This window comes from Anabrus simplex, chromosome 5, assembly GCF_040414725.1.
Source record: "Anabrus simplex isolate iqAnaSimp1 chromosome 5, ASM4041472v1, whole genome shotgun sequence".
In the NCBI taxonomy this organism is placed as follows: domain Eukaryota; kingdom Metazoa; phylum Arthropoda; class Insecta; order Orthoptera; family Tettigoniidae; genus Anabrus; species Anabrus simplex.
Window position 1 is genome coordinate 60,739,594 of NC_090269.1, and position 20,352 is coordinate 60,759,945.

Genomic DNA, 20,352 nt, shown 5'->3' on the forward strand with positions numbered 1-20,352 from the left:
GCGGAAACACCAGATCATTACTTGGCTCAACCGTCACCAAATAGAGTACAAGGCTGATAGGGTCAAAGAAGAACTCCTTGAACGGTGAGGTCAGTGCGAGACCAATATGACAAATACATTTGGGACAAAAGAGCACAGATAGCGGGCCACTGTGTTCTACGACTTCCCCCTACCATTGCACTCTCAATCCCATTGAACAGATATGGAGTCAAGTGAAGGGTTACGTTGCGAGAAACAACATGACCTTCAATATACAAGACGTACGAGCTCTACTTTGCACAGCCCTTGAAAATGTGACAGCAGATAACTGGAAGGACTGCATTAGAAACATAACGAAAGAAGAAGACCCGATGTGGGAGCTAGACGGCCTAACAGATGAAGTTATCGAGAGATTCATTATCACTGGTAACAGCCAGAGTAGCAGTGACTCATCAGACAGTGAAGGTAATGAGAATGGAGGGGATACATCGTGTGATATGGAAGGAATTGAGCCCCTGCAGGGCGACTAAGAAAGGTAAGCATATACAGTATGCATGGACTTCGTACTTTGTTAAAACCGCAACTGCCTGTGTTTCTTGTCTTTTTGAGTTGTTTCTTTTCGATAGATGTTACAGAATTATCAACAGTTCCGTCTGATATGTCCAATCATGCTATATGCTCTTATCAGGATAGGAACTCTACAAGATTAGAGATATACATTTCAACTGGAAAGTTGGTATTCTATTAGGTTACAGTCTACCGGGCGGACATTTCAAACAGCTGCCCTAAGATAAACCTTCCTATGTGTGTAATTCTTTACTCTAGCCTGCGATAGCTTTCTTTAATATTCAGAAATGAATAGATAAACAAATAACGTAGGCCCTAATCTTCAGCAGTAGATCTCCATTCAAACCCCTCTGTTTAGTTTCACACAGCTCAAAAACTGTTCCTCGTCTATTTTAGGTCATATGCGCACCACTGTACATCCAAACACGATACGTTGATGGGGTGGAGGTCGATACTACATGCTCAGCGAATCACAACTCTTTCTTTGGCGGAGGCGTGGACATACCTTGTTTACATCAGGATTAAACTCTCGTGAAAATACATATACAGTAACTGCGTGTTATTGTGGTGGAGGATAGTGTAATGTGCGGTGTGTGAGTTGCGGGGATGTTGGGGACAGCACAAACACTCGGCCGGGAATCGAACCCAGGACCCTCTGGACCGAAGGCCAGTACGCTGACCATTCAGCCAACGAGTCGGAAATGGCAGTAGATGAAACAACCGATTTGTGTGGTCGATACATTGCGAACTTCATAGTGGGTAAATTATATCCTGAAAAACCCAGCAAACCTCATTTACTTTCGTACAGAGTGCTAGCAAAATAACGATTCCCTGCGATTTCTGTGGCCTAGTGAATCGGAGAGTGACTGTTTCAAAGTGCGCCTTTTAGTCACAGATGCAGCTTCATATAGCTGGTCAGTCTCTTTGAATTTTTTTTCCAAATCTCATCCTTGTCACATGGTTATCCCATGTATTGCAGAACAGATAAGTACCTTCTTTCCATCTGTCAACAAAGTCATTTCAAGTGGGAAAAACAGTTCCTAAAAACACCGGCTCGTGTACAGTTGTACAAAACTGATCTGCCTCAGGTGTCTCTTCTGCCGGAACCTGTTCTCACAAGATGGGGAACTTGGTCATCCACAGTATCGTTCTACTAGGAGAACTTTAGTCAAGTGAAAGATGTAGTTAAAAGTATTGATGATAGTCAAACTGCATGGGTTCGTGAAGCAAAATGCGCATTTGAATCTGAAACTGTGCATATATAAAGATATGTTTCATCCATGTGCATTGTCACTTTTGAGGGCGATTAAGGGCCTACAAACTTGCGGTGCACCCTTACACGAATCCCTTCAATTATTTCTTTAAATGGTGTTGCTGGTGAAACTGGAGAAAAGGTTAAAAGGAAACTCAGTGCGGTGTTGAACTCAAATCCAGGGCTGAAGAAGATTTAATCCATAAGCAACTACATAAGTGGAATCAGGCAGTCTCTGCCAGAAGAATGTTCCGAGCAGTCAGTGCCAGTGTACAAATATTGCCCAGTTACATCCGTTGATGTAAAACGATCATTTTCAGTGTATAAATTAATTCTGTCTGACAACAGAAAGTCATTGACCCGTGAAAACATTGGAAAACTGTTGATAACCTACTGCCATGCATCATTTTGCAAGGAATGAAACATGTTTATCAAATTAACAATGAGTTAAAATTAAATAATGCATTTTGTTTTATTTTAGTGCATATGTGCATGCATATATTTGTAGTTTTTAGTGCATATGAATCCGGGCCCTAGTTATAATCAAGTGAACTGTGTTATTCATATGTTTTACGCAATTTTATTTGAGGGGACACTATTTTGTTGTTTGCAGACAGGCCCGTATCATATTTGTCACGCCTCTGGAATCAGCGGTATAGGTTTGTTTGTTAGGAAAGTCTTGGGTGACTCGAAACAGAAGGGCCACATCTAGTTTTCATGAACTTAATTGAAGATTAGTTGCATTCGAGAAGATGTGCTGTATTTAAGATGTAACAAAGAATACCAAGTAGAAGGTTAAGATAAAGATATTCTCTCTCGAAAATTGTTGTGGTTTGGGACGGGTGAATCATCTGTATAAATGCAGAAACTTGGAGAAAATGCTATAGAGAGTGTATATATTAGCCAAAAAAAAAAAAAAAAAAAAAAAAAAAGGAACCAAACCCCATGGCGCAGCAACCCCAAAAGGTCATGGCCTGCGAAGCGACCGCTGCGTGGCCCAAAGGCCTGCAGATTATTAGGTGTTGTGTGGTCAGCATGATGAATCCTCTCTGCCATTATTCTCGGCTTTCTAGACCGGGGCCGCCACCTCACTGTCAGATGGCTCCTCAATTGTAATCACGTAGGCTGAGTGGACCTCGAACCAGCCCTCACATCGAGGTAAAAATCCCTGACCTAGCCGGGAATCGAATGCGGGGCCTCCAGATATGAGGCAGACAAGCTAGCCCTACACTGCAGGGCCGGGCCAAATGATGACTATATTGAGAGGAAATTAAATGTAAGAATCTAAAGCTCCTGTGATGAGTCTGATTTAAATGACCAGTTGCTTTGGTTGGAATGATAGGTAAAATGAACTAGGACCCCACTGACTACTTTTCCTTCGGCCTTTGTTAACTAGGTAAATAGATAATGGCTTTTGAGGAGTCATTAAAAAAAGCAATCAAATGAAGACTTGATGTCCAGTCATGTGAGATCAGAGTGTTCTCTAACTGAAATGAACTGAAGATCCCATTTGGTTATATCAAGTTCCAGAAACCAAGTGTTATAGTGTACTCTGTATGAGGTTTCATGGCACTCTGCACTTGACCGGTTGTAATAGAATATACTTCTAGGTTAGATCTTGTCACGAATGGTTCAGTGGGAGAGTTATTCTATTTCTGTTGTGTGGATATTATTAAGTATTTAACAAAAGTATTGTATCGAGTGTAGTGCAGATTCACAACACTGGGTATATGTGGATGAATGTGGTACTTGTAACTTGTCATCGTAAATGATGATTGGTGGATGATATAGATCCACAAAGGAGACTATAGTCATAACATTAAAAGAAGTGGTCTGATAGCCAGTGCAGGGAGATTCCATTTACTGCCTGCCTGACTGGACCGAAGAGAGTAGGGGTATTGTTTCCATGGAAACATGGCTAGACCCACTGCAGCCTCCATGAAGACGTGCCTGCTGTCTGCCTGGAGTTGCTAAACCTTTCGCTTCTCAAATAGATCTTGTCACGAATGGTTTAGTGGGAGTGCTGTTCTGTTTGTGTTGTATGGCCATTGTTAAGTTTCAAACATGAGACCAAGTCAGTCGTAGTCTTATCAAGTAGTCTGGCACACTACAACAGAATACAGAGATCTGAACAAACGAACATGAGAGCGAGGAGAAAGGAATGTAGGATTTTGTGGCAATGCGCAAGGACCCTAGAGTACTCCCTCCATCTTGCACTAGCTGTCAGAACACTTCTTTTAATATTACCACTATAGTTTAGTACTGTTATTCTGTCAGCTGAATCATTTTTAGGGATCATGTTCTTGTAGAATTAATCTGTGAAATTGGCGACATGTGAAGCTGTAAAGTTAGTTATTCTCATTATGTTTATTCATTTTTTGGGCTAGTTCTCCCTTTCTGTTGTTTCCTCTACCCACCATTGATCTGTCGTAACATTTATTTTTGGTGTAAGCTCTTATCATTCTGCCTAGTTGCCTGTTTTACAAGAAGTGTGTTAACATGTATGTTGGGTATTTGTAAGGTATTTTCTAAGTTCAATGTGGTATTTACGTATTTATTTTATTTTTCCAGGCCATGTTCACTGTACCTGATGGATCGTCCTTCTGGCAAGTGTTCTCTGATAATGTAGAGACATTCCAAAAGATGACCCAAAATCTTCCTATGGACAAGATTTATTCTTTGGTTGTAGATCCTTCAGAACGACGAAAGACTAATAAACTCTCAAATGGTAGGTAAAACTACTACTATTACTTCTATTACTACTACTACTACTGCTGCTGCTGCTGCTGCTGCTGCTACTACTACTCCAGAAAGACTGTAAATCTTGTAATTTCTTGGGAGTTTCATTTTATCACCTTTAAATGCTTTCTTTCTTTCTTTCTTTCTTTCTTTCTTTCTTCAAAGGTTAAGAACTATTCCCTTGTCTCCTACAAGAGAGTGGGTGTGCTAGATAATCCCTACGCTTTCTCTAGCAACTATCACCATCACCTTGATATTATGTTGTCTTGGTACTTGACAATCAGTGTTGTTGTTATTGCTATTGGCTTTACGTCGCACCGACACGGATGGGTCTTATGGCGACGATGGGACAGGAAAGGGCTAGGACTGGGAAGGAAGCGGCCGTGGCCTTAATTAAGGTACAGCCCCAGCATTTGCCTGGTGTGAAAATGGGAAACCACGGAAAACCATCTTCAGGGCTGCCGACAGTGGAGTTTGAACCTACTATCTCCCGAATACTGGATACTGGTCACACTTGCGCGACTGCAGCTATCGAGCTCAGTAGACAATCTGTGAATAACAAAGTATATTCTAAGGTTTCAGATTTTCACTGGCATTTGTGGCACCTTGGAGTAACTCTTCTAAAGATTGGAATTTTACGTGATTATGACCTTGTAGCCAGAAGTTATAAGATGAGGTTATGTAATTATGTAATCTCTACCACCAAGTTCCTTCTGTGGACCAGTGGTAGAGTATCGACCACCAGATCTCAAGAATATGGATTCATATCCAGCGGAGGTTGTCTGATTTTTGAAGGGCAGATGAGAAGTCCACTGTCTGTGGACCAGTTCCGTTAATCTCAACCGCAGAAGTTCAACAGGCGATTGGTAAGATGAAGAATGGACAGGGAACCGGCCCCGCCGAGACATGGAAGATCCTTGGCCATTGTGCCAAAATTCTGGCATCCCTATTCACTGAAGTTGTGGAGGAAAGCACAGTGCCACAAGCGTGGACCACCAGCATTGCGGTGCCCATTTGGAAGAGCAAGGGTGACATCCAAGAGTGTGCCAGTTATCGAACCATTTGACTGGTCTGTCATACAATGAAGATCATCGAGCGCATCCTCGATAGCTGCATCCACAGCATCATTTAGATCATGCCTAATCATTGTGGCTTCGTGAAAGGCAGTGGCATGGCAGATCCCATCCATGCTGTCTGGCTGCTAATGAAGAAAGACCGGGAGAACAAGAAGCCAGCCCATGCCGCCTTTTTAGATCTAGGGAAGGCATTTGACCAAATTCCTCATGAGCTGATCTGACAGGCACTTTGGTGACATGGTGTTCCCAAACAGTATGTCTGTTTGATGCAGCTCTTGTACCGTAACACCAGCAATATTGTGCAGTATCGTGCTGGAATCTTGCAGATTTTCCCCATCCAAGAGTTGGCATCCATCAAGGATATTCTTTGTCACCCCTGCTATTCATCCTTCGTATGGACATGGTGACGGCAGACATCCAAGCACCATACCTATGGACACTCCTACAAGCCAATGACGTTTCCTTCGCTGGCGAGGAGCGTTGGTATCTTCAGGAACAAACAAAAGCGTGGGAGCCCAAACTTGAAAAACTTGGACTGAGTTTAAACATCAAGAAAACGGAGTACATGGAGTGTGGACTGCAGACAGATGGAACCATCCGAATTGGTGGCCAGGATCTAAACAAAGTAGACCAGTTTAAATATCTCAGTTCCCTGACCTGTACATGCAGCAACACCCTTTCCAATACCCATGCTCATGTCAATGCGACCTCGCTAAAGTGAAGGCAGGTCACTGGAGACATCTGCGACCACAGAATACCCAGCCATCTGAAGGCCAAGGTTGAAAGAGTGTCGTGCAGCCAATCACCCTTTATGGATCTGAATGTTGGCCGGTCATCATCAAACGTGAGCAAGTTGTAAATCATGAAAATGTGCATGTTCTGATGGATGCTGGGCCTCACGGGATTAGACCCTATCATGAACGAAGATGTTTGAGCTGTTCTTGCAGTGGGCCTGTTATAGACGTAATTCATTAACTTGCTTAAATAATAATAATGTTATTGGCTTAACATTCCACTATCTACTTTTACGGTTTTCAGAGACGCTGAGGTGCCGGAATTTAGTCCCGCAGGAGCTCTTTTACTTGCCAGTAAATGCCACCGGACTGAGCCAGGATCGAACCTGACAAGTTGGGGTCAGAAGGCCAGCACCTCAACCGTCTGAGCCACTCAGCCCAGCAACTTGCTTAAATAAAACCTTTATTACACCTTACAACACGTATATAATTATACATTAAATACACATTATTTGCTATTGGATAGCGATGTCATATCGTCCCTCATCTCATGTCACCCAGAGGCACCCAAGCATGCAGTCTCTTATCTCCACCCAACCATCTAATTTCCGGGTGAATGACCTTAAAAAGACTACGCTGAAGGGTGCTACCATCTGAGATGTAGAAGCAAGCAACAAAGGTTGGACTAGCGAAGGCTAGGCCAGAACAGCTTCCATACAAGAGAAAATTCAAGAGGCTGTGATGCTTTGGTATGACCATATTATACGTATCAGTGAACACTCTGTGGCCAGGAAGGTGTTCTACCTCAGCCGAGAAGGATGTCGACCCCCAAAAAACGTTGGCTCAGTCAGCTGAAGAAGGACATGGAACTCCTCAGTGTCAGCCCCAGTGACGCCCTTGATCAGCAGAAGTGGCAGTCATTTATTTTCATGGTCTAGGACAGGTTCCGATTGACAGATTTTTTTATTATAGTGATGGAATTGGAGCGAAAAGTTCTAAGTTCACCCTGTTCTCCAAATGTAGAATTTTTATCTTAAAATTAGATATACTTCAGGTGTAAGTTTGTTTAATGACAACTTGAACAAAGTTCAATTACAGTGAAATACCGGTATAACAAAATTTTGGGGACCTCAGAAATTAGTTATAGTGAAATTATATTATTCTGTAATAAATTAGTTCTTAACCCTGCGATAGTTTCGCTGCCTTTCGTGCCGTGAGTAGTCGCTGTGGACTGTGGGTCCACACGTACATATAAGTAGATATGGGAGTTGTTAATATGAAACTAACACAGAAAATGCATTTTTGAGGTACAATAACTAATGTTTATTCATTATAAAAAACTATATACAACAATACAAAATGTTGTAGAACAATGTTAAAGGAATAATCACTTTAATGACCCAAGGGATAGCCACAAAAAAAATGATCAATCACAGATAAACACGTAATGCATAATAAAGAATTAAGAGCACACAATAGTTGCATGTTGGAAACACAAGTATATATCGCACTTCTTGCAACTGTACCTAGTTGGTCTATTATTTTTCTCATCACAGTATGCACAGCAGCCCATGTGGTGGCTGGAATTTTCCTGAGGGCATCCTAGGTTCAATTTTGAAAATTTCACAGATCCTTGACTGGATGTTACTAGGCACATTATTTAAGGCAGCTCAGTTTCGATCATGTTCCGCAACAAGTTCGTAGGACAAGCGGCGAAGGAACTCCCTGCGTGGCTTGGGGTTGTAAGGATTATTTGCTTTAACTTGCAACAAAACACTATCCATATGACAATAGAACCACAAATAGTGACGTAAAAACCTCCTATTGAAGTCCTACTACCTATAAAAATAGCCCACTTGCAATACTTACGTAAGCAGCAACAAATAGCAATAGTATACAGCAATTAGTCGTGCGGCACTGTCAGTTCCTACCAACTATTTGTTTCAACTCTACCGCACAGAATGAAGCGAAATGAGGGAATGATGCATGGGAGCTGTTGACAGGAATGTACTGAAATCACATGTCTCCTAAAGTCGAGAGGAGTGAAGAGAAAAATAGCAGCGTGCAGACTATGAGTCCCCGTGAAAGCCTTACAGGGTTAAGAACTCACCTGTTATTATCTGCATTACTTCAACATGAATTTACAGATAAAGTTAATATTTGTTGGAGGAGTGCAGTGGTATTTGAAGGTGCTCATATATGTCAACCTCATAAAAGAACTTGTACAGGACAGATTCCGGCACCTCAGCATCTAAACCATTATACAGTAGAACCTCGATTATTCGAAATCGGTTAATTCAAAATCCCGCTTAATTCGAAGAAGCTCTCGTTCCCGGAAACATGAGATACAGTTTTGCATGTTATTTCAATTGTTTAATTCGAAATACGGATAATTCGTAATTCGAAGTACAATGTCGGCCCCATTACCGAAATTCAGACTTTTAATTCGAAACTGCCTTTACATTTTAAAACAATAGTATGTTACAGAGTAATTTCAACTCGAAATTTATCCATTCCGCGTCATAATAGAACGCGCTTTCCGGAACGTGCAGGGGTAGCTTTCCGCACTTACACTCACTTTGGTGGGTCTACAGTGCGCTTCATGATTGCTAAGTTGAATGAAATCGGAATTCTTTTGTATTCAACCTTTTAAGGAACGCCGTAATATCACGCAACAGGCAGTGTGCGGGAAAAAAGAATCCGCGAACACTGGTGATACTGACAGTTGACGAAAAAACATGGCTCATATAATAAATTCGTAGGCACCGAACAATATTGTCATTGCCGGTGAAACTGCATTGCTTTATTTTAATGCGAACCCAAGCGGTCTTATGGTTTTAAAGAAGAAATTGTCAGCCGGGAAATCGTACAAGTGTGAGGTATGGGGGTCATAGGAAAGTTCGATAAGCCACAATGTTTTAAAAGCGTCGGGCACTTTCCATGCCAGTACAAAGCATCTATAATAAAAATGCAAACAGTACAGAAATCCAAAAAATAATGCATTTGCACAGGGGAACCGGCATAATTTATCCTCGTCTTTGAATTGTGCGATTTTTTTTTTTTCTTTCGTTGTGTGAGGTTATGTTTGTCAGTGATTTATCCAAGTGCATTATTTGAACATTGTAAATGCACCTTGTTGGATACATTTCGGAAATAGTTTTTTCCATGGCATTTGGAAGGTTTAAACTGTGAATCGAGGCGATTGCATGTATTAATGGATCTTAGAATACTTTGTGACGCGGCAAGTGTTTACATTTCTGAAGTACGAGAGAAGTGCCATGGCGGTAAATCGTACAAGGATAGTGTCATAGAAAAGTTCGATTTTAAGGGCATCGGGTACTTTCTGTGTAAATACAAGGCATCTAAAATGCATACAGTATAGTAATCCAATTAGTAAAGCACTTGCACATGGGAGCCAGCATAGATTTCTCCTCATCTTTGAATCGTGCTTTTTTTCCTTTCTTTCGTTGCGTAAGGTTATGTTCAGCAGTGAGATATCAGAGTGCATTATTTGAACACTGTAAATGCACCTTCTTGGACACATTTTGGAAATAGTTCTTTTTTCATGGCTTTTGAAAGGTAGAAACTGTGAATCAAGGTTAACTGCATGCAGTAACGGGCCTTAGAATACTTTGTAATGCGGCAAGGGTTGGTACTTCTGAATTGCGAATTGGCGGTTAATTCGAACTCACGTAATTCGAAGTCCGATTTTTTAGTCCCAACGACTTCGAATTAACGAGGTTTTACTGTAGTTAGATATAAAACCAATAACGTTATTATTATTATTATTATTATTATTATTATTGTTGTTGTTGTTGTTGTTGTTGTTATTATTATTAATGATATACAGACATTGGAAGATATTTTCTGTAATTTTTCAACATAAATTTTACAGTGTACTGGTACTCAATTGTGTCTTATATATATATATAAGTCTGTGATTTTTTCTTCTGAACACTCCCAGATACAACAGACTATTCAAGATAGTTGCCAACCACTGTACATGAATTTGAGACAGATTTTGGCTTTTTGCCTGCACAAGAGTCAACTCTCTCGATCGTTTTGAGGCACATCTTCCTCTTCCGTCTCATCACATGAATTTTTATCACTCATAATGTCTACCACAATTTCATCATTAGTGTTTTTTTTTACTATCAAATCACACTCCACAATTGGGAAGTTTGAGAAGCCAAAGGTGCTTGCTTCAAAGGGGTGCAACTTCTGCCCTGTGAATACATGCACAACACCAAAGCAAGAATGTCGTCTTTGATATTCTAAGAGTAGTTGTGCCTGGAATGTCGGATGAAGGTCGAAAAGAGGAGAATTCTTCTTTATCAGAGACAATTGCTCTTCTCATAATTGCGTGCCTTGCCTTGCCCTTTGGAGCATGTGCAAGTTTAATCTGGAGTGGTTTATGCAGAAGACAGCATCACAGAAAGTGAAGTATTGCATGATGCAGAAATAGAAGAGAACTGGGAGCATTTGTGTGAAAAGTTGGATCTGCCAACAAGTGTGAATCTTACTATGTCAATGTAATCGTCAACAGCGAATAAATTCACGTCCCCGGCGTGAAAAGGGCGTCTTTCAAAGCTGACCAATGAAAATGATTGTTCGTCCATTTCTAGGATCGTAGTATGTAAGTGCAAATGGTTTCTAGAGGACCTGCTGCAATCGCTAATGACGATTAAGATGCCAGATACCATACCACCTGGACTACATTTATGAAATAAAAAACATGCGCCTCAACCCAGGATCGACCCCTCGACCTCCTGCATGCTAGCCTAAAACTATCCACTGCACCAAATGTACAGCACGACTAGTATGTGCTGACAGAGGTAGTTACCCTACATGTGGTTACAGTGTTACCAGATTTCCACTCCTCAGCGTCCTTTTGCTGCCGGATATACTCGCAGGACGAACTTTTGTGAGAGAGTTTTTTATTGCTGGTATATGGGGAGTCACCATGCAATGCCCGGGTGTGCGAATTTCGCTTCACCCTGTATGTGCATATGCATTTACTGGGTCATCCTGTAATAAATTAGAGCAATAAAACAGATGGTGTTTTATTCATCACACTATTATAAAACAGTATGAAAATCAGGTTTTTAACAAGGTGAAGTATACACAAGTATGAAGGATGAGTTGTCCACCTAATCAATACTTTATTTTACAAAGTGTCTAGAATATTAACATTAAAAGACAGTACCGGTTTCAACCCGTAAATAGGTCATCATCGACTGTTGATGAAATCCTTAATAGCGATTGTGCAGAACAAACCACTCCTAAAATTAAACAAGAATGCCACTATTCTAATAAAATACATAATGTTATGATATTTACATATGATAGAATATAGGGCTTTGACTTGCTAGAGTCCTATGAATGCCACATTTTCAAAAACAGTATTGCCAAAAGGTTAAAAATAGGGTACAGTTCTTAGAGTGCAAAATGAAACACTACTAAATTAAACAAGAATGCCACTATTCTAATAAAATACATAATGTTATGATATTTACATATGGTACAATAAAGGGCTTTGACTTGCTGGAGTCCTATGAATGCCACATTTTCTAAAAGCAGTATTGCTAAAAGTTTTAGTTCTTAGAGTTCAAGGAGTAACTGGGGTTTTGGTGTCAAGTTCAAAAATCTGTGCTGTATGCCAACATTATGTCATACGAGATATATACATAAGGTACAATTACAGAGCTTTGGCTTGCTGGAATCCCATGAGTGCCACATATTTCAAAAATTGTATTGCTAAAAGGTTAAAATTAGGGTACAATTCTTAGAGTTCAATTGATCACAGAGGTTTGGAGTTAATCTCAAAAATCTATGCTGTATGCTGACGTTTTGTGCAACTGTTGTATAAATATGTTACGGTGCATCGTTGGGCCGCAAATATGCGTACAGCAGAAATGAGGTTCTGTAACTTGTTTAACAGGTACTATGTTCATTCTTGGTCTATATCATTGCTGTTTCATGCTAGTATAATTGAATTCTTGGAGGAATAATATGCTGTGTATGACATATTGAATTATATGAAAGTAGGTTGAGAGCTCCCCTCTTCATACTTGTATTTACGCTCAGGTAAATTAAAAAATCTGAGAAAGAAAAAGGAAGTAGAAATTTGAAAAACTGATAGAGAGTGCCTGCTAAATGGTTTGTGTGCTATAGTGTGTGTGTTACTTACGTGTGGGCTGGATACGTCTTTGATTATGGCCGGGAGCGTTCTGCACATTGTTGCGTGTATGTCATGCGGCTAGCGTTCAGATTGATAGATAGTGGGGAGGGGGAAGCAGCTTCTGGAGGGGGTGGGGTAGAGTGGGGGTATGTCTTTTGGGTTTTGTGTAGATTTGTGTCTGCTGATTCTTTTTAAATATGTGTATTTTAGAATGAGAATGGCTGTGTTGAAGAGAATATTTGTTTTTTCTGTTATTTCATTGAAGTTGAAATTAGGATTAGCATATTGGTCCATGTTGTTGTAAAAATCTTCCATTATATTGAGCAGTGGGCCTGTGGGATTCATATTTAGAATTTCCATGTCATTCTCAATTTTGGTGAACTTATTTTTATGATCCTCGACATGTTGCCCAATGGATGAAAAGTTATTATATTTAGTGGCATTGATATGTTTGTTGTAGCGAATAGAAAAACATCTGCCGGTGCGCCCGATGTAGCTGGCCTCACAATCGTTGCATTTCATGCGGTATACTCCTGAGTGGCTGTATTTGTTGTTTTCATTGACAGATTTAGTGTTATGTAAAATGGAGGAATTATTACGTGTGGTTCTGTAAGCTGTTTTTAGATTGTGTTTTTTGAAAATATTGGTTATGGGGTGGATGTGGGTGTTGTTTCTACTTATTTTGGATTTTGGTTGATGTTTTATTTTGTGAATGATTTTGTTTATGATGTTTCTATTGTATCCATTATGCTCCGCTATTACATGAATTAGCTTTAGTTTTTTTTTTTTTTTTTTAATTCTTCCTGAGAAAGGGTTGTATTGAAAGCTCTGTATATCATACTGTAGTATGCTGCCTTTTTGTGTGCATTAGGGTGAATGGTATCTACTTTTATAGTATTAGAGGTTTGTGTAGGTTTTGTATGTTAAGTGGTCTTCAGTTTTAGTGACGGATAAATCAAGATAATTCAGAGTGTGATCTTTCTCAGTTTCCATCGTAAACTTTATATGTGGGTCTATTTTGTTTAGCTGTTCAAGTATGACGTTTTCGTTTGTGAACCTGCAGTCTATAACAATGACGATATCGTCTACAAATCTGCGCCAGAATGGTGTATTGTTAATTTTGCTAATTTCTGAGTGTTCTAAGTGGTCTATGTAGATTTCAGCTAATATGCCTGAAGCTGGTGAACCCGTGAGTTTGTTCTGCACATTCGCTATTAAGCAGGTTCACCAACAGCTGATGTGTCATATTCTAGGGTTTGGACAGGCTGGGGACTTGGGAGCCTATAATCAAATTGGCAAAGAGTGAATTAAACTTATATTCTAAAACCCTTGAATATTCACACATATATACAATTATATATACATCTTTGACCCCATATACCATAAACTTCGCAAACTTCAGATCTCTCTGTAAGTCCTTCAAGTCTTTACAGTAGAAGTCCGCTATAGCTAGTACGGCATATAACTAGAACTCCGTTATAGCGACGACTTTTTTCTGTCCCTTCAAAATTCCTATATTAAACTGTGTATCGTCCTTCGGTTACAGCGAGAACCCTATCACTGACGCATCCGTTATTACGAGCGATTAAGCACACGCGATTTTTTCCGTTACTGATATTTATGCACCCCAGCGATGATATTGCATGCGATCAATTACCTTCAGCATCGTTTCCTCGCTATGTGCACTAGCGATTTCTCTCGTCGACAATGGAAGGCGATGGAGTCGATTAGCAATACCCGTCGACAGCTGTTCCGTAAAGAAAATTCGAAATGAAAGAGAACATATTTTCTTAATAAAGGCGTAAATAATGTGTCCGATAACGGTTGTTAACTCGTTAAAAATTAAGGCTGACTAAACGACCGCTTAATTTTGAAGCTAAATACTGCAATTACGTAAGAGATATAGCAGAGTGCTTAATTGATTTCAGAGGTTAGTTTATATTTTGTCGCGTCTGGTTAAATTACAGAAAGGCTACTATTAAAATTTATAGCGAGAAAGTTATCATTTCTCTACTGGCGCTTGAAGTGTTTTTTCATCATACGTATTGTACGGTTAAGATAGGATACGTGACGCTGTTTGAATAAGAAAACAAACATTTGCAACAAAATGCGATCGATCATCTTTGGTACGGTATAGTTTTCTCACTTTGTGCATTTGCAAGCTCGCTCATTGACATTCAAAGGCGATGTTGGAGTTAATTAGTAATACCCATCGACTGCTGTTCTCTAAAGAAAATTTGAAATTAAAGAGGATAACACGTTTTCGTAATAAATGCATAAATAACATGGCCGATGGAAGTTGTTAACTCGTTGAAAATAAAGAATAAACGATATCTTAATTTTAATGTTATATACGGAAATTAAGTAAGAATGTGATACACCTCAAGATATGGCAGAGTACATCACTGATTTCAGAGGATATTTCATATCTTCTCGCGTCTAGTTACGGCTATTTACATGTAAATTTCTCGCGAGGAGGTTATTTCTCTACATGCGTTTCAAATATGTTGTCATAATACGTATATGGTTAGGTGTTTTTTTTAATTATTATTATTATTTAAACCTAGGAATTTCATTTTTGTCCGTATTGAACTGAGAAAGGATGATAGGAAAACTTAAAACGGTCCACCTTTTCAATACAAAAATGTTATAGTTTATTTATAACATGTATTTGTACTTGGAACTAGTTTCAACGCTGATTTGCGTCATCATCAGCCAAAATGTGGGAATAGGCAAGCATTTAGGCATTTATATTACACAAGGCATTACATTAAACAATACACATCTTACAAGGAGATAAAAACAGGGACGAGTATAGAAACAAATGAATCGTTGAGAAAACAAAAGTTATACATATTAAAAATAACCTTAACCACACATCTTGCAGTGCGAAAGTGTTCTTCTTGAATGATTCCTGAATATAAAACACACGTGCACACATTTCTGAAGAGCCAGCCGGCAGGACAAAGTAAAGTGAAACCTTAAGAGTTCTCATTTTTCTATGTTCTGACTAACTAATGAAGTCTCCCTTGAGTTCCTGATAAACATACAAAACAGGAAATTCTCCTTCACTCTCAACAATAGCTATAAAGACCAACGGTAAAATTTCATTTTTAAATATTGTGCAGAGACGTGAAAGCATGATTTTGAACATGATATAACTCCTTCATATAACCCAGTTTTTTACACAAGGTGTTACATTAAATAATACACATCTTACGAGGAGATAAAAACAGGGACGAATGTAGAAACACATGCATCGTTGAGAAAGCAAAGTTATACATATTAAAAATAAGCTTAACCACACAACTTGCAGTGCGAAAATATTTGCCTTGAATGATTCCTGAGTACAAAACGCACGCGCGCACACTTCTAAAGAGCCAGCAGGCGGGGAAAAAGTAAGGTGAAACCTTCAGAGTTCTTCTGAGAAGAGTTCATCATTCTTTCTATGATCTGACTGACTAATGAAGTCTCCCTTGAGTTCCTGATAAACATACAAAACAGGAAATTCTCCTTCACTCTCAACAATAGCTATAAAGACCAACGGTAAATTTCATTTTAAATATTGTGCAGAGACCTGAAAGCATGATCTTGAATATAATATAACTCCTTCATTTAACCCGATTTTTTACACAAGGTGTTACATTAAACAATACACATCTTACGAGGAGATAAAAACAGGGACGAATGTAGAAACAAATGCATCGTTGAGAAAGCAAAAATTATACATATTAAAAATAAGCTTAACCACACAACTTGCAGTGCGAAAATATTTGCCTTGAGTGATTCCTGAATACAAGATGCACGCGCACACATTTCTAAAGAGCCAGCAAGCAGGAAAAAATAAGGTGAAAACTTAGATGAGGACGATATAAGAATTCTTTCGAAAGGTCCAAAGCACCACTGGCCTTGTTTCAACTCGGCCCTTACAGACTCCAAACTCGTAGTTGAATCAGAAGTTGCTATCAGCAAAATGCCATATGAACTACAAGACGAACTCAGAATGGACGTAAAAAAACAATTAAACAAAAGTTTTTTGTCAAAAAATCGCACTGCAACCCCTATCACCAAAATCAACAAAGACTCCCTTACTGAAAGAAAACAAATTCTCAATCTTAAAAAGAAAGTCAAAGACAACCACCTCATCATTACAAAGGCCGACAAAGGCAACACAACAGTCATTATGGATAAAACAGATTACATTCAAAAAACCAAAACTTTCTTAGATAATGACTCCTTTTCAATAGTTAAGAAGGACCCAACACAATCAATTCAAAGGCAATTAAAACAAATTCTAAAGAGCACTTCTTTTCTCCTCACTGAACAAGAAAAACAAAAGTTAATTACTATGAACCCAGGCCTACCAACAGCTAAAGCACTACCCAAAATCCACAAAACCGGTGTCCCTATTCGACCCATAATAAACTACAGACCAAGCCCCTTATATAAATTATCTCAATTTATCCAACAATTTCTTAATAAACATTATAAATTCTCATCAAATAAATCCATCAGGAACACTGTAGAATTAGTGAACAAACTAAACAGTTTCAAGCTTCAACCATATCATTCAATGCACTCCTTTGATATAGTCAACATGTATCCCAGTATAAACACCAACACATTATTCCCGATCATCGAAAAGAACTTACTTGCTAACAATTAACTAAGTAAACTAGAAGTTCAAGACTTTATGACCATATTAAGATTACTAATTAACAATAACTACTTCACATTCGATAAGATCATTTACAAACAAGATGGTTTGGCTATGGGTTCACCAGCCTCAGGAATTTTAGCAGAGATCTACCTTGATTTCCTAGAGCACACCGCCATCAACAATAACATCAAATTTGCTAATATCCGATTCTGGGCTAGGTACGTAGATGACACATTTATAATCCTAGATGAACGCTCCATAGACGCACCATCCACCCTCAAAAACCTTAATAATATTGATCATGACATTAAATTTACCTTAGAATGAGAGACAAACAACTCCATCAACTTCCTAGACCTAACAATCAATAGGCACCCCTCTTCGTTCACATATAGTATCTATAGAAAGCCCACTCAAACGGCCACTACTATAAGAAATGACTCACTACACCCCCAAACACACAAAGCGGCTACATATAATAGCTTAGTAGACCGAGCATTCAAAATTCCGATGTCAAGAAAAAACTTAAATAAAGAATTGAACACCATTCGCTCTATAGCAAAATCCAATGGATATAATGAATCCTTCATTGAAAGAATAATCAATAAATTCAGACACCGCCCAAAAACCACCCTAATAAAAGACAATACTAGCACTGCCACGTTTTCCACATTTACCTTCAATAAAGAAATAAAAACACAACGTTCAAATAGCCTTTCGTACTAACAACAGAAGCACAGAGATCCTACACAACTCTTCATCAATAAATAAAAGTAGTCCTTTTTCTAAATCAGGTGTATATAGGTTTTCTTGCCAAGACTGCAAAAGTTCTTACCTAGGGCAAACAGGGCGCAGCTTTAAAATCAGATATGCAGAACATGTCAATGCCATAAAACACAACCGTTTTTCCGCGGTCGGCCTACATATAAAAGAATTTAAGCACAACTTTACTGAAATAAATCAAGATCTTGAGGTATTAGATATTCTAAACAAAGGTTCTTTCCTAGACGTCACTGAAAACCTCTATATTCATTTAGACCAATATTTCAACCCCAACCTAAACTTAAATGATATCTCAGAGAAACCAAAGATCCTATTCGACTTTCTCATTGAATTTTTCAAAAACATGAATATCCCGAAAAACAGATCTGTCTTTCAGATTATGCATAATACTTTGTCACGCCACACACTTTCACCACATCACCCTCCATACTTCCCCTCCTTCCACTCCTCCTCCCCTACCGCTCCTCCCCTCTCCCCTCCTAATCCAACAACGGCCGCTCCCCAGACCTAAAATATCCAACACGCTCTGTTCCTCTTCATCTCGCGCCATAGCTTTACCGCCTCATGTCCCGCAATAAACATCATAGAAACCTGCCCCCACCCTACACGTAACGCTGCAACAATACACCACAAATTCTGGCACAGTCATCCTCCAAACTCTCAACAACGTATTCCTTAATACCTATTTTATATTCTTGTCGAGCTGAATACCGGACCTGTGAAGATTACAAGATTATTTTGTGCATCTACAGAATGGTGTGTTAATGAAGCTATGTAATATAGAGAGAGACTTTCAAAGGTGGTTAAATGAAGAAGTTATATCATGTTCAAGATCACAGAAAGCCCACTCAAACGGCCACTATAAGAAATGACTCACTGCCTGCTGGCTCTTCAGAACTCTTCTCAGAAGAACTATGAAGGTTTCACCTTACTTTTTCCCCGCCTGCTGGCTCTTTAGAAGTGTGTGCGCGTGCGTTTTGTATTCAGGAATCATCTCTGCACAGTATTTAAAATACAATTTACCGTTGGTCTTTTATAGCTATTGTTGAGAGTTAAGGAGAATTTCCTGTTGTGTACGTTTATCAGGAACTCAAGGGAGACTTCACTAGTTAGTCGGAACATAGAAAGAATGATGAACTCTTCTCAGAAGAACTCTTTAAGTTTTCACCTTATTTTTTCCTGCCTGCTGGCTCTTTAGAAATGTGTGCGCGTGCGTCTTGTATTCAGGAATCACTCAAGGCAAATATTTTCGCACTGCAAGTTGTGTGGTTAAGCTTATTTTAATATGTATAATTTATTTTCTCAACGATGCATTTTTTCTACATTCGCCCCTGTTTTTATCTCCTCGTAAGATGTGTATTGTTTAATGTAACACCTTGTGTAAAAAATCGGGTTAAATGAAGGAGTTATATTATATTCAAGATCATGCTTTCACGTCTCTGCACAATATTTAAAATGAAATTTACCGTTGGTCTTTATAGCTATTGTTGAGAGTGAAGGAGAATTTCCTGTTGTGTATGTTTATCAGGAACTCAAGGGAGACTTCATTAGTTAGTCGGAACATAGAAAAAATGATGAACTATTCTCAGAAGAACTCTTAAGGTTTCACTTTACTTTTTCCTGCCTGCTGGCTCTTCAGAAATGTGTGGGCGTGTGTTTTGTATTCAGGAATCATTCAAGACGAATATTTTCGCACTACAAGATGTGTGGTTAAGGTTATTTTTAATATGTATAACTTTCCCTGTTTTCATCTCCTTGTAAGATGTGTATTGTTTAATTTCCTGTTGTGTATGTTTATCAGGAACTCAAGGGAGACTTCATTAGTCAGTCAGATCATAGAAAGAATGATGAACTCTTCTCAGAAGAACTCTGAAGGTTTCACCTTACTTTTTCCCCGCCTGCTGGCTCTTTAGAAGTGTGTGCGCGTGCGTTTTGTATTCAGGAATCATTCAAGGCAAATATTTTCGCACTGCAAGTTGTGTGGTTAAGCTTATTTTTAATATGTATAACTTTGCTTTCTCAACGATGCATGTGTTTCTACATTCGTCCCTGTTTTTATCTCCTCGTAAGATGTGTATTATTTAATGTAACACCTTGTGTAAAAAACTGGGTTATATGAAGGAGTTATATCATGTTCAAAATCATGCTTTCACGTCTCTGCACAATATTTAAAAATGAAATTTTACCGTTGGTCTTTATAGCTATTGTTGAGAGTGAAGGAGAATTTCCTGTTTTGTATGTTTATCAGGAACTCAAGGGAGACTTCATTAGTTAGTCAGAACATAGAAAAATGAGAACTCTTAAGGTTTCACTTTACTTTGTCCTGCCTGCTGGCTCTTCAGAAATGTGTGCACGTGTGTTTTATATTCAGGAATCATTCA

At 39.0% G+C, this 20,352-nt stretch overlaps 1 protein-coding gene across 9 annotated transcripts in view; it reads left to right on the forward strand.

The window, feature by feature from the left end:
- Positions 1–20,352, forward strand: part of LOC136873746 (PC4 and SFRS1-interacting protein) — a 334,787-nt gene that overhangs the window by 265,728 nt on the left and 48,707 nt on the right. For all 9 annotated transcript variants that reach the window (XR_010860165.2, XR_010860166.2, XM_067146927.2 and 6 more), the window contains one exon: positions 4,370–4,526. Coding sequence is in view for 7 of the 9 variants with exons in the window: in XM_067146927.2 (XP_067003028.2) it covers positions 4,370–4,526 (157 nt within the window). In the remaining 2 variants the exon portion in view is untranslated. The remainder of the gene's footprint in view (positions 1–4,369; positions 4,527–20,352) is intronic.